This window comes from Corythoichthys intestinalis, chromosome 19, assembly GCF_030265065.1.
Source record: "Corythoichthys intestinalis isolate RoL2023-P3 chromosome 19, ASM3026506v1, whole genome shotgun sequence".
Classification (NCBI taxonomy): domain Eukaryota; kingdom Metazoa; phylum Chordata; class Actinopteri; order Syngnathiformes; family Syngnathidae; genus Corythoichthys; species Corythoichthys intestinalis.
Window position 1 is genome coordinate 40347623 of NC_080413.1, and position 12372 is coordinate 40359994.

General features: G+C 42.2%; 1 protein-coding gene across 2 annotated transcripts in view; it reads left to right on the plus strand.

Moving 5' to 3' along the window:
• Window positions 1-12372, plus strand: part of mdn1 (midasin AAA ATPase 1) — a 218421-nt gene that overhangs the window by 134136 nt on the left and 71913 nt on the right. For both annotated transcript variants that reach the window (XM_057822299.1, XM_057822300.1), the window contains exons 63-67: window positions 1651-2323; window positions 2432-2593; window positions 6109-6385; window positions 7156-7394; window positions 10268-10363. In XM_057822299.1, coding sequence (XP_057678282.1) covers window positions 1651-2323; window positions 2432-2593; window positions 6109-6385; window positions 7156-7394; window positions 10268-10363 — 1447 coding nt within the window. The remainder of the gene's footprint in view (window positions 1-1650; window positions 2324-2431; window positions 2594-6108; window positions 6386-7155; window positions 7395-10267; window positions 10364-12372) is intronic.

A 12372-nucleotide genomic window follows, 5' to 3' on the forward strand; every position in this document is an offset into this window, starting at 1 on the left:
ACGCGAGTTTCTTGTCACTTTACCAACATCACGTCCGCCCGTTGCTGATTGGTCCACTCCGCTTTTTGTTTGCTGTGGCTTGCTCCTCCCTGAGAATGTGATCCGCGGGATGGTCACCACAATCGCTGGAACAGCGGTGAGTCTGGAGTTCCATGCTAGAACTTTGAATGCTCAATGACGACGTAGGGTCTACGTCAGGGGTCGGGAACCTTTTTGGCTGAGAGAGCCATAAACACACATATTTTTAAATGTAATTCCATGAAAGTCATACAATATGTTTAAAACTAAAAATACAAGTGTGCATTTTATGTCATTTCAACACTTTTGAAGTACGGTAAGTCTCTGAATTCTTTTTAATAACATTGTTATGCTGTCGCTAATCAATGATGAGTATTTCTTACAATTAATGTGACTTGGTGCTGCATGGTTTTGTTGATGGCTTTGTAGTCTGATTGATACTTGGTGAGGTTAAGCTTCATGCAGATGTTGAGAAACTTAGGATACGTCTTCTCATATTCACGAAGAAACGCCATGAATCCCCTGTTTTTCCCCCACCATGCACGGAGCACCATCAGTGCACACAGAAACAAGTTTTTCCATCAGTAAATTTTTTTCTTTAGCGAACTCTGTGAAGGATGTGAATAAATCCTTCCCTCTTGTTGTCCCTTTTACAGTCAAAACCTTGCGATCACACTAAATTGGGATAAATTGCTTACGTCTGCTGACTCCTCCAAAGCTAGAGAAAAAAAACGGAGCCGCATTTATGTCCTTCACTTGCGTTACCTCAATTTGTTTTGACATCATGATGGTACGATAGTGAACCGTCCGTTCTTGCCGACAGAGGCATGTCTTTTATCTGTTTAATTATCTTGTCTTCATCCGAAAAGTCATCAATAACTCTCCACAAAGGGAAATTCCTCTGTCCATTCCTGCTGAAAAGTCCGATACTACTAGTCTTTTTTTCTTTTAGCCATCTTCTCAAAAGAGTTTCTAAAATCAGCTGAAAATGCGGAAAACGAAACTGAAAACGAGTTTACTTCCTGATCTCACACACATGTGCACATCAGCCGCTATTTTCGACAGCAAAATACGACAACCTCACTTGAACAGTGTCTCTGCCTCATCTGCATTGCCTATGCGATTGATTGATAGACGCAACGACATGTATGTTTGCCACTTTCCCACTAAAATTACTGCGAATCAGCTTTCTAGTCGCCAGTGACAGTCGCCGTTTTGCGCAATGTGCAAAGGAGTATAAGGAATTTTTTTTTTTTTTTTTTTTCAAATAAAGATTTGTCTGAAAGCCAGATGCAGCCGTCAAAAGAGCCAGGTCTGGCTCGCGAGCCATCTCGACCCTGCTATACATCGTGGCTCCGCCGTCAATATAACACAGAAGCATAAATCAGACCTTACAAGTGTACCGGTAATCAGTTGATTGTGGTCAGGTGCTGCTTGTTTTAGCAGAAGCCTCATTGGTTAAACAGTCTGTGCTCCATTGGAAGCAACAATAACCAGGACCCACAGCGGCCCTCGAGGGCGGGTCTGGACACCCATGGCCTTGACGGTCATAATTTGTTGATTAAAGAGTTGGATTTTGAAGAGGGGAGGGGGTGAAATCACTTTAAAAATTGTTATTTTATTATTTGACAGGTATCTGTGGATCCGTATGCAGAAGGTCAAGACACAAATAGCTGAGCTTTCCAGGAAGCAGGCATTTCGCCCCCAAGAGACCAACTACGGGATGTTATTCCAGGACCTCAGGCACTACCTCTCCAGCATCGGTCAGGCAGCGGCAGTGAAAGACATGCTGTCACGACTACAGAGTGCTCTGCAGCAGAGTTCCTCGTCGTTATCCAGATCGGCCATCCAGAATCTTCTGAAGGAGGAAATCCTTTGGCAGAATTCTCAGCAGTGCTTCACCCAGAGGCTGCAAGAGGACTATCCTCTTTACCCTGATGTAGTGGGGCCAGTGCGAGCGGGAATCCTCCAGCTACGATATGGCATGAAGCTGGTGGCCTCCCAAGTGACCGCCTCACTATTTAATATGCCCAAACTTGCCAAACTAGTGTCCAGCCTACTTTCCTTTCCCTCCATATCTCCCAGTCAGCAATCCTACCTAGCCCAGGCTGACTTCCTCTGCTCCAAAGACAGTCTGGACATTTTGCATAGCCTCAGACAGCTATCGTCACAACAGAATCTCGTTCAAATAGACGTGGAGCCCTCTACATTACTCCTGAATGCTCTGCTATTTGTGCAGTGCCACACATTTAGCACGGGACAGTTCAGTGATGAAACGCGACACATCTTTTGGCACATTTGTCAGGTCAGAACTATTGAATTGTTTGGGAAATCTACATCTTTTTCCTCAAATCACTAAAATAATCATTTAGTTATGCCCTTAATGTGCCATCTATGCTATGACGCCCTCTAGGCTCTGGTAAATTATTGGGACGATATGGAGAAAAAGAAGACGGAACGAGAACAGCAGGAGGCGTGTCTGTATCGCAACAGGAGTCAACTGCATGGTACTGGACTCACAGAGATAGAGCAAGAGGAGAAGGACTTTAGACGACAGTTTCCTCAGTTTGACAAGGTATGAAAGTAAAATTATTAGGGCGTGTTTCATTAATCAGTACAAAAGTGTACTGTGATGTAAAAGAGCAACCAAAACATTGAACAAACAGTCATAGGTGGAGTTTGACTTTTGTGGCAGGGGGAGCACATGTCGATGACCCCGAAAGTGTTAGCAATAAAATTAGCTTACAAAAATACCTATGATATTAAGTTGAAAATGAGCGTTTCTTTGTTTCCCATCATTCTTGAGGGGAATTCTAAATCAGGCTGCTTAGGACAGCTATACTTTTCGCCAAGATCGTCATCCATTGAATATGTTACGCTCGCCGGTGTTGTGCCAATGTAGTTATCCCCGTCAAAAATTGTATCCCCTGGGCGGAGCCACTGAGCTGCACTGATTTGCTTGATTTCCATGTTTTGGTGCTGTGGTTATCTACGAGGTTTTAAAACGTGGCGCAGCCATAAAATAAATAAATAAAATCTGTGGTATAATGTAACATACGTACTGAACGTAAAAAAAGGCAACAAAACATTACTATAATGAAGACTGGCAACCAGAAGACATGACAGCAAATTTAATGTTAAGTTTTTTGTAAAATTTGAATTGAATAGGGTTTACATTTACATAAAAAATGGGATTCACTCTACGAAAAAATTAATCATATGAAAGCCACTCTGGAACAAATTCAGTTTGTACTTTGAGGTACCATTAGCCACGTTTACATGCTGACTTTTATTCATACCGATTCAAATCATTCCGAATGGAAATTTCACATCAGCTGTTTACATGTCACTTCATCTATTCCGATCCAGCGTTTACATGTGTCTGCCTTTATTCCGAAAGGATGTTTGACAACTGCTGTCTGACATGCGCAGATTAATCAAAACAAAGCGTCAAGTTGCAAAACATGGAGATCGATCGTCAGATCAGCTGCTGTTTTAACTTTTCGAGTGGAAACAAAACTTCAGAATGATACGCCGTTCATTTAAAAAGTTGTGTGGGTGCGCTGTGCGTGTGCTTGGAAGCCATGTTGCAAGTGACGTTACTTACGTCACCAAGTGACGTCACCACGTCAGTACGGAGCATGTGCATAAAGAACGCAACCAGACACCATTCCGCTTCCCTGTTTACATGATATAATTTTACTTCTAATCGGTTTGGGAAAAGGAATATTCCACCCCTGTGAATCGGAATGAAATTCCATTCGGTTTGGGCCTGTTCATTCCGAATGAGGTGTTTATATGGAACCAGACCCGGCTGCAGAAAGAAATTACAGGGGGGGCATTAAATTTTTTGGGGGGGGGCACACATCTTCAATGTAAATTTAGCCGTAACAGTGGCGTTTTTACCCGTTATATTTTCTGATGATAGTGTCAGTCAGTGAAACTGCAGGAGGTGGCAGCGCTATCCCTTCATGTTGACTTTCGGCCGCGTCTTTGTCATGGCTTGAGTTCGCCTTTAGTTTCTTGAGAAAAAAACACGGATGTCCATTCCAATTTGAATTAGCAACGGAGGAGCCGCTCAATCGCCATTTCTGTAACCGGAGCAATCCCTATCCAATCGCAGTACACAATAGCAGGTGTTGTGCCGAAAAATAGCTGCCCCGCGTGAAATGTCCCCCCTGACGGGAACGCTTATTTATAACGCTTTATTGAGGTGAAAACATCAAATGTTTTCATGGACTCGTTACAGTAATGGATATACGACTGTAAAATCACTTTTAAATAAATAAATTAGACAAAATACTAGTACTTTATTTTACTAACAAATCGTGGACTGGGCCACATAACCATCTTTGAACAGAAATGTATTAGTCTACAGGTTTTCACGACCATATCTCAATGACAATCACACAGTTATGACATTTAGTTCAAGCAGAGTAAAATAATACATATATTCACGGTATAAGAAAATCGTTTCCATGTCCATCGATTGGTAAGAAAAAGCTGTACGAGTGACGTGTGGGCGCTCAACAATAAAATAAATAAACAAATAAATCAAATAAACGCTCAATAAAGCGTTATAAATAAGCGTTCCCGTCGGAGGGGGACATTTCACGCGGGGCGGCTATTTTTCGGCACAGCACCGGCTACTCAGCCCGCCCCCCTTATCTGTGATTGGCTAGAAATTGCCTACATTCGCTGCTGTGATTGTGACGACAGATCAAGATAGGATGACTAGAGCAGTGTTTTTCAACCTTTTCTGAGTCACGGGACGTTTTTACGTTGGAAAAAATCTCGCGGCACACCACACCAAAATGTTCCAAAATTACTTTCTGTATAGTATATTTAATTATAAAATAATTTCTCAGTATTTATACTTACTCAGTGTGAAACGTTTAGCAATTAGGCTTGAAAAACTATCAGACAGGGGACTTGAGCAATGCATTTAAGCACATCAGGGCTGGTCGTCTCGCTGACAATGTCTTTGCAGACAGGTAGTATTAACGTCTCTGCCACAGTTTGGGACTTTTGGGATTTAGCAACAAAGTAACTGGCTTTCAGGGCGTTTTTATTTACCTTTGTAGTTTTCCTCAAAAAAGTTGCCCATTTCTCTGTGTTTTCACGAAGGCGTACAAAATAATCCATCGACTTGTTCTGAAGCGTCGGGGGTTCATTTGGAGATGAGTTTAAGCTTGTATGGCGTCATGGCGCTAGATAGCCGCTCGTGTCGCGTTCAAGAACTGCTCGGATTTCTAGGTATCTCCCACCTAGCTGTCTTCGATAATGTGTTGGAATAAAACAAAGAGGGAGGATTAACGGTCGTCACATATGGATAAAATGGAAAGGACACTTTTGTATATATTGACACTTGACGAGTCAAATAATGAACAGTAGAAGTGCTGGGCTCCACATTGTTACGGAGAGCAAGGTGGCTGACGGCTAGAAATCCGAGCAGTTCTTGAACGCAACACGACTCATCTGCACACAACCGAGAACTTTTTCCACATTCCTTCCTTCCTTAAAAAAGCGACATTGGATAATTTCTCGCAGGGCGGCACAATCGATTGAAAAACACTGGAATATAGGGTTCATTCTCCCCGTGTGTGTGTGTGTTTTTGTGAAAGATTAAAAAAAAATTTTTTTTTTAAAATTACACCGTACAGTTTAATCGAGCTAGGGCGGGCACAGCCATCCCTCAGGGCGGGCACGGCCCCCTAATGCCCGCCCATGCCGCCGGGTCAGTATGGAACACATTTATTCGGTTTGAACAAATATTCCGATTGTAATTGGAATATTTGGCTCCATGTAAACGTGGCAACTGTATACGCTCTGATCCAATAGTCGCTTAGGGTCGGCCCTTGAGAGGTGGCCTTTTTTTACTCCCACCGAGGCCCATTTTATTTATTAGTCCTATTATTGTTTGATGTTTTGTCTTGTTGTGTCGTCTTCTTACAAAACATGCACCTCCCTCTGTCCTGAAGAACAAAAGACACCTACTGTAGAGGATCACAGTTCCGACTGTTGTTGTAGTAAATTATTTTATTTTTTTCCCCACAATTCTAAGACCTGACATTTTATTCCTCCACCCAGGACTTTGTAGACATGTCTCTGCCAAGCCTGGAGAACCCCACAGATGCCGAAGTAAAGGAAGACGATGCCAAAGAGGTCCTTGATGAAAGCTGTTTTCTCTCAACTACTGCAATGAACACGGTCACCCAAATACATCAAGACCTATGTCTAAATTATGCCCAGTCATTGTGGTACCAGAACAGATCATCCAACTGTCGAAGCAATAACTATATTAAGGCCCTGATTTCCTCTTTCCAAATTGCTGCTCCCATGATGGCGCAGTTCTATCATCTGATTGGTAAGTGTTCGCACTTATTCTCAAACACTTGTACAGTCATAGAATTAGGCATCCACTGGTGATTCATAAAGCTACGGTTCCCACTGCATGTCAGTGCTGTTTGCCCTGTCATATCCTAATCTGTTCTCTCTTCCCTCTTCCTAACCGATCAGCTAGTAGCATTATCCCCTCCTCACGTTATTGGAAGCCATTGTAGGCTTGTAACGTTTATCACTATTCCTTCCGGTCTTTGTGTCTTTCTTTCTGTGTCCTTTAACCCTTTCTTTAATAAACACCACACCCACCAAGTTGCAGGAGGGAGGGCATGGTGTGGGTAACTGTGACATGTGTGCGTGTATGTATTAGGGATGGGAAATTTGACTAATTTCCCTGCCGACTTGTCTCAGATTTTATTTTCAACTAGCCTATAAGCAAGAAAACTCGTAATTCAAAACGCATAAAAAAAACTTAAAAACCTTTGTGTGTGAAAAATATCATTGCACCCTTAAAATCATTTCCCGAGTCATTCTTTATCAAATTGTTTTGTTTCTAAAAAAAAAAAAAAAAAAAAAGTGTTAATATGTAAAAACAAAAAAGCAAAACAAGAAGGGGGCAAATACTACTTTATAGCATTGTATAATATTTGTGTACAGACGCTAGCATCATGTAAAAGTATATAAACCTTCGTACTGTCCGTCATAAGCTATTGGAAGCAAACTTGGCTTTGGAATACAAATATAGTTCTATTTTAGTTTGAAATAGGCTAATACTGCCCCCCTCCTCCTATACAGATGCAGAAGTAAACCAGCAACTTACAGGCAGTGAGCTGCTGCTTTCATTGATACTGCAGAATACCGTGCAAGGCTCGCCAGGATCCGATTTTTTGGTTCACTCCGTCGAAGGCCCTTATGACTTCTATCATCATCCAAATATGAGCGAGGCGCGCCTTTGTCTTCCTGTCCTGGAACAGTTGAGGATTGCTGTCAAGCAGAGACTTGAAGATTGGCTAGAACATCCGGTGCTTGTACAGGTTAGTGTCACTTGAAAATTTCAAGATCAGATCTTAAGAAATAGAAGCTGCATGCCTTAGATGAGTCAAATCTAAATTTGTTTTATATAACTTTTATATAACACTAAGTGCTTTGCAAAAAAAACAAAAACTACAGTATTTGACAAATGTGAAGACCGCCTACCAATCTGTTTCACATACACACAAATACATGTGTACTAATTGACCTTTCGCAAACTCCACTTCCTTAACTGCCATAGACCAATCATACATCCTTGAGATCTTTGTTAGGTGAGCATGCTCCAACAAACTCTCGGATGCCTATTATTTAATTGATTGATTTGGTGGTTTTGAGGTAGCCAACTGCCATAAAACTTGGATGGAATACCTAAATCGGACACAAGGTGCTCCAGGAGTAGAATAGAGTAAAATAAAAAGCCAGTATTCTCATTGTACAGAGTACAATGAGATTTAAAGCTTTGCAAAATGTGCATTCCTTAATACAGAAGCAAAATACAATAAGACTAATATAAAAAACACAGGTTACAGTGTGATTGGGAATAAATTGAAGAAGTGGCTAGCAGCAAGTAGTGATGTAGCGGTGAGAATGAGAATTTACAGTACTCATACCAGAATACAGATGGCTGACCTGATATGATTGTGCAAGGGAGATTTACTGCATAGAAATTGATGTAAAGGTGCAAAAATGCTATAAAGTGGCTGTTTGTTACTTGGTGAGATGTGTGTGACTGTGACAATGTTGTATCATTAGCAGTGCAATCACCAGTGTTGTTAATCTTACTGAAAAAAAGTAATTAATTATAGTTACAAATTACTTCTCCCAAAAAGTAATTGCGTTAGTAACTCAATTACCTGAATGTAAGAGTAATTAGTTACTTGGCAAAGTAATTGGTGATAATTACTTTTTTTTTTTTTCCCTCAAAAAAAAAAAAAAAAAAAAAAAAAACATTGGCCACACTATGTGAAGTTTTTTGTGAAGGTTTTTGGTACAATTGGCCCGAGCCCAATTCTTTACCCTAATTTACCCTTTACCCTGAATCAACTGTAAAAAGTTGTTAAAATTGCTCCCATTATTGCATTTGTTCCTTTCTCTCTAATTTCGACATATGAAAGTTTTAAAACTGTTTCATCATTTAAAGATAGATTCAAGTCAAGATTTTGCCGATTTAGAAGTATTTTGGATAAAAAGTTACTTAGGTTCGCTAGGAAGGTTCTCTACAACAGAGCCGTCCTAAAAAGTACTGCTTTAAGATGGCGGCTGTCTACTAACGCATTTAGTGCCATGCAGTGTTGTTAATTTTACTTTAAAAAAGTAATTAATTAGTTACAAATTACTTCTCCCAAAAAGTAATTGCGTTAGTAACTCAGTTACCTGAATGTAAGAGTAATTAGTTACTTGGCAAAGTAACTAGTGATTTATTTTTTTTTCTCAAAAAAAAAAAAAAAAAAAAAAAAAAACCACACACCCAGGTCACACAATGTGAAGCTTAAAGTGTTTGGGGGACAATTGGCCCTAGCCTAATTCTTTACCCTCCACTTAACTAGACACAAGGGTATTGCGATAACTAGCTAGTAACCTTTGCTATGTGTGGAAGTCATTTAAAGTTGTGAATCAATCGTTAAAGTTGTTAAAATTTCTCCCGTTATTGCATTAGTTCCCTTCTGTCTACTTTAAACATGTGTAAGTTTTAAAACTGTTTCATCATTTAAAGATAGATTTAAGTTAAGATTTTGCCGATTTAGGAGCATTTTAGATTTTAAAAAATTACTTGGGTTCGCTAGGAAGGATCTCTACATCAGGGCCTTCCTGAGAGGTCTACTGCTTTAACAAACGCATGTAGTCCTTAAAACATGTTGGCAGTGCAGCAGTGTCTGTTATTTGCATCTAGTTCTATAATATGATATCTACCGTGTCATGTGGGCGTAGTTTGTCGGCTATGGCTGCAGTCAGGTATTATTGGAGCCACCTAGCATCGCGGTTGCAGCGGCGTCTCCCCCACTCCTGCTCTGCTCTCGTCCCCGTGAGTCCGTTTCTCTCAGACTTTTTTTTTATTCAACCAACTTAGTAACGCATAGTAACGCACGCCTTTCCCGCCTCAGTAACGGTAACGGCGTTGCCAAGATGAGAAAAGTAATTGATTAGATTACTCATTACTGAAAAAAATAACGCCGTTATATTGTAACGCCGTTATTAACAACACTGGCAATCACAGCGACATTTCAGTGCAAACTTCAGTATGGTGACAGCTCTTGGATAAAAAGGTTTCTCTGTTTGCCTGAGACAGTGAAAATCATTAGTGTTTAAGTAAAAAAATATGTATTGAAAGAGTGGAGCACTAACTGCATACACACAAAAAATGTAGATGTCACTTCCTGAAAATGGGATGTTAATGGCATGTTTCTCCAAAGTCACACATTGACGGAAACAGAGATATAATTATTATTTTATATTTTTTTCTAAATTTCAAAAATAGAGGTGGACGATGCTTTCCTTTTTTTAGTTCTTTTTTAATTCTGTTAGATCACTCATTTTGGTTCGTGAGCCGCATTTATGGCAATTAGATCTTATGTGGCCCAGACTAGTTTATCTTTGGCCAAATAAGTTGACTCTCTGGCTGCCATTGACGGCGCTCGACGTTTTGATTGGGAGGAAATGAATGAACGAATCAATCAATCAGTCATGTCAAAACATAAACGTGATTTTGCATGGGCAGTATGATTGAGCTACAATGTGCCTGTCAGGCAAAAGAGCCCAGTCAGGGGGCCAGCTTGGACCCCTGCTCGACCGTACATTTGAAACCCATGAGTTAAATAAAGATAACCAGTTGGACAATACAAAATTTGAATATGTTGGGTTTATTTTGTTTTAACAGCTGATTGTGGTGATTGAGAGGATCATGAATTTCAGCTTATCCTGTCCACTGCCAAAGTTCCTCAATGGCCTTGAGATACTACTGAGTAAAGCACAAGTAAGTTCTGTTTACATCATGTTTAATGTTCCTGTCAGCAGAGTGCTGCAGCCGCAATGAGTTAGGGCAAACAAAACATAGTAGCCACCGTGTTTGCGTAGTCCACCGGGGTTTAATTGACACGTCCCTAAATAGTCAGACTAAAGTCGCGTTTCTCGTTGACAAAAAAAAAGCTGAATCCTTTCAATTCCATTATGATTCAAACTGCTTCACTTGCCCTAAAGTACTTTACATACAGTAAATACAGAGAATTATTCTTGAGATGAGCAGTGAGCTACTTTACAGTCATACTGAGGGGCCGTTAACATGGTGACGCTGTGACACCAAAATGCAATGATTGTGTTTTTTTTTTTTTTTTTTTTTTAACTGTCCTGTTCAGCTGTTTGACACGGGGGATGAAAGTCTAAGTGCCCGGTTGGTCTGAACAGTTTTAATCTTTCACATTGAGAGTATGATATACTCCCATTGTGATCATTCAACATACCTCGTTTAATATGAACAAGCAGCGAACAGGAAAGGGGTTATGGGGAACAGAAGAAAAGAAACACGAGAGGAAAGAAAAGAAACACAAACAACAACAAGAAATACATTGAACGCCTACACAAACTATTAATATGTTGGTGCTATTGTCAGCTAGATGTACAGTGGAGAGAACAAGTATTTGATACACTGCCAATGGGCAAGGCAGCCCAGCAAAAGAGCCATCGTCACCCTCCCGGGATCCGGGGCGGTTCCCCGGGCCACCTGCGCTCCCATCAACCGGGCCTCAGGGATGGTAGAGGGGACACACCACCAACCCCACGCCTGCCCCCACACCCGTCTGGCCACCCGGCCCACGAGCCACAGTCGCAGCCCCCCAATCGGCACAGCATGCCACGGGACCCCCAGCGGCCCACCAGGGCAGGGTCCATCAGGCGAGCAGGCGACATCCAACCGATACACCGGGGTCCAGCCAGCAACCCGCGGCACAGCGCAGGGCAGATACCCAGGCAGAGAAGAATGGGGAAGGCGGAGGCAGGAGAACGCCAAGGAGCTGCCGCGGGGCGACATGGGATCGGAGCCCCAACCCCCCTTCTCTCCCGCGGCCGGCAGCCCAGGCAGAGGGGAGGCCACGCCCGGGGAGCCACGCCATAGAGAAAACGTGTGGGACCCACCTACCACCCTATTCCTGTGGCTGCCAGGTTCCTGGCCGTGATGGGATTGTGTGGGGAGGGTAGTGCAATGTATGCATTAAAATAGGAGAGCTTGACTTTGGGCAGTGGGACCGCTGCATGGAATTTCAACCCAGCTGCCCGTCCCACCGCCCTTTGCCGGAGCTCTCCCGTGGAGTATGATGTGTGTGGTGCGTTAAAAAAAGGTGCAGGAATGGCAGGGCCTGCCTTGAGGAGGGAACCATGAGCACCCCCGCCCCCAGCATGTCCCATCCATCCCACAACCTTGGTGTGTGATGCATTAAAATCAGAAATCAAAGCGGAACTATACGATTATGGGGATCGCTCCACAACCATATGAAAGGAACGCTGTCACTCCGAGGATGTTAGCACTAGCACGCGTCACTTTGGGCATGTGCAGTCACTGATCCTAAACATTCAAAACAGCATACATGGTGGAACGTTGGCTTCAATGTACATATTTTTATAATATTTTTTTATTTTAATATATATAATGTTAGCGTTTGTGTGCCTTTTGATGCAAAAGAAAATAACACGTGGACGCCATTGCTTTGAGTGAGCAGGTGAGTGAGTGAGGCTGCGTTTCAATCGCGGTTTAAATGAGCCCTCACTCACTTGCCCTATCCACTGCCCCCCCGGGGGAATCCCCGCCGCCATCTTAAGGGCCGTTCCAATTCCCACAACAGCGAAGTGAACTTGGTGAGATGGACCCTCAGAGGGCTCAGTGATCGAGTGAAAAACGATGGTCACTCCGGAGCTCCCTGTATCCCACAATGCATTGCAGTGGTACACGGAAAATATGTCCATGCGGTGATGATAATGAAGCTCAAATACCGT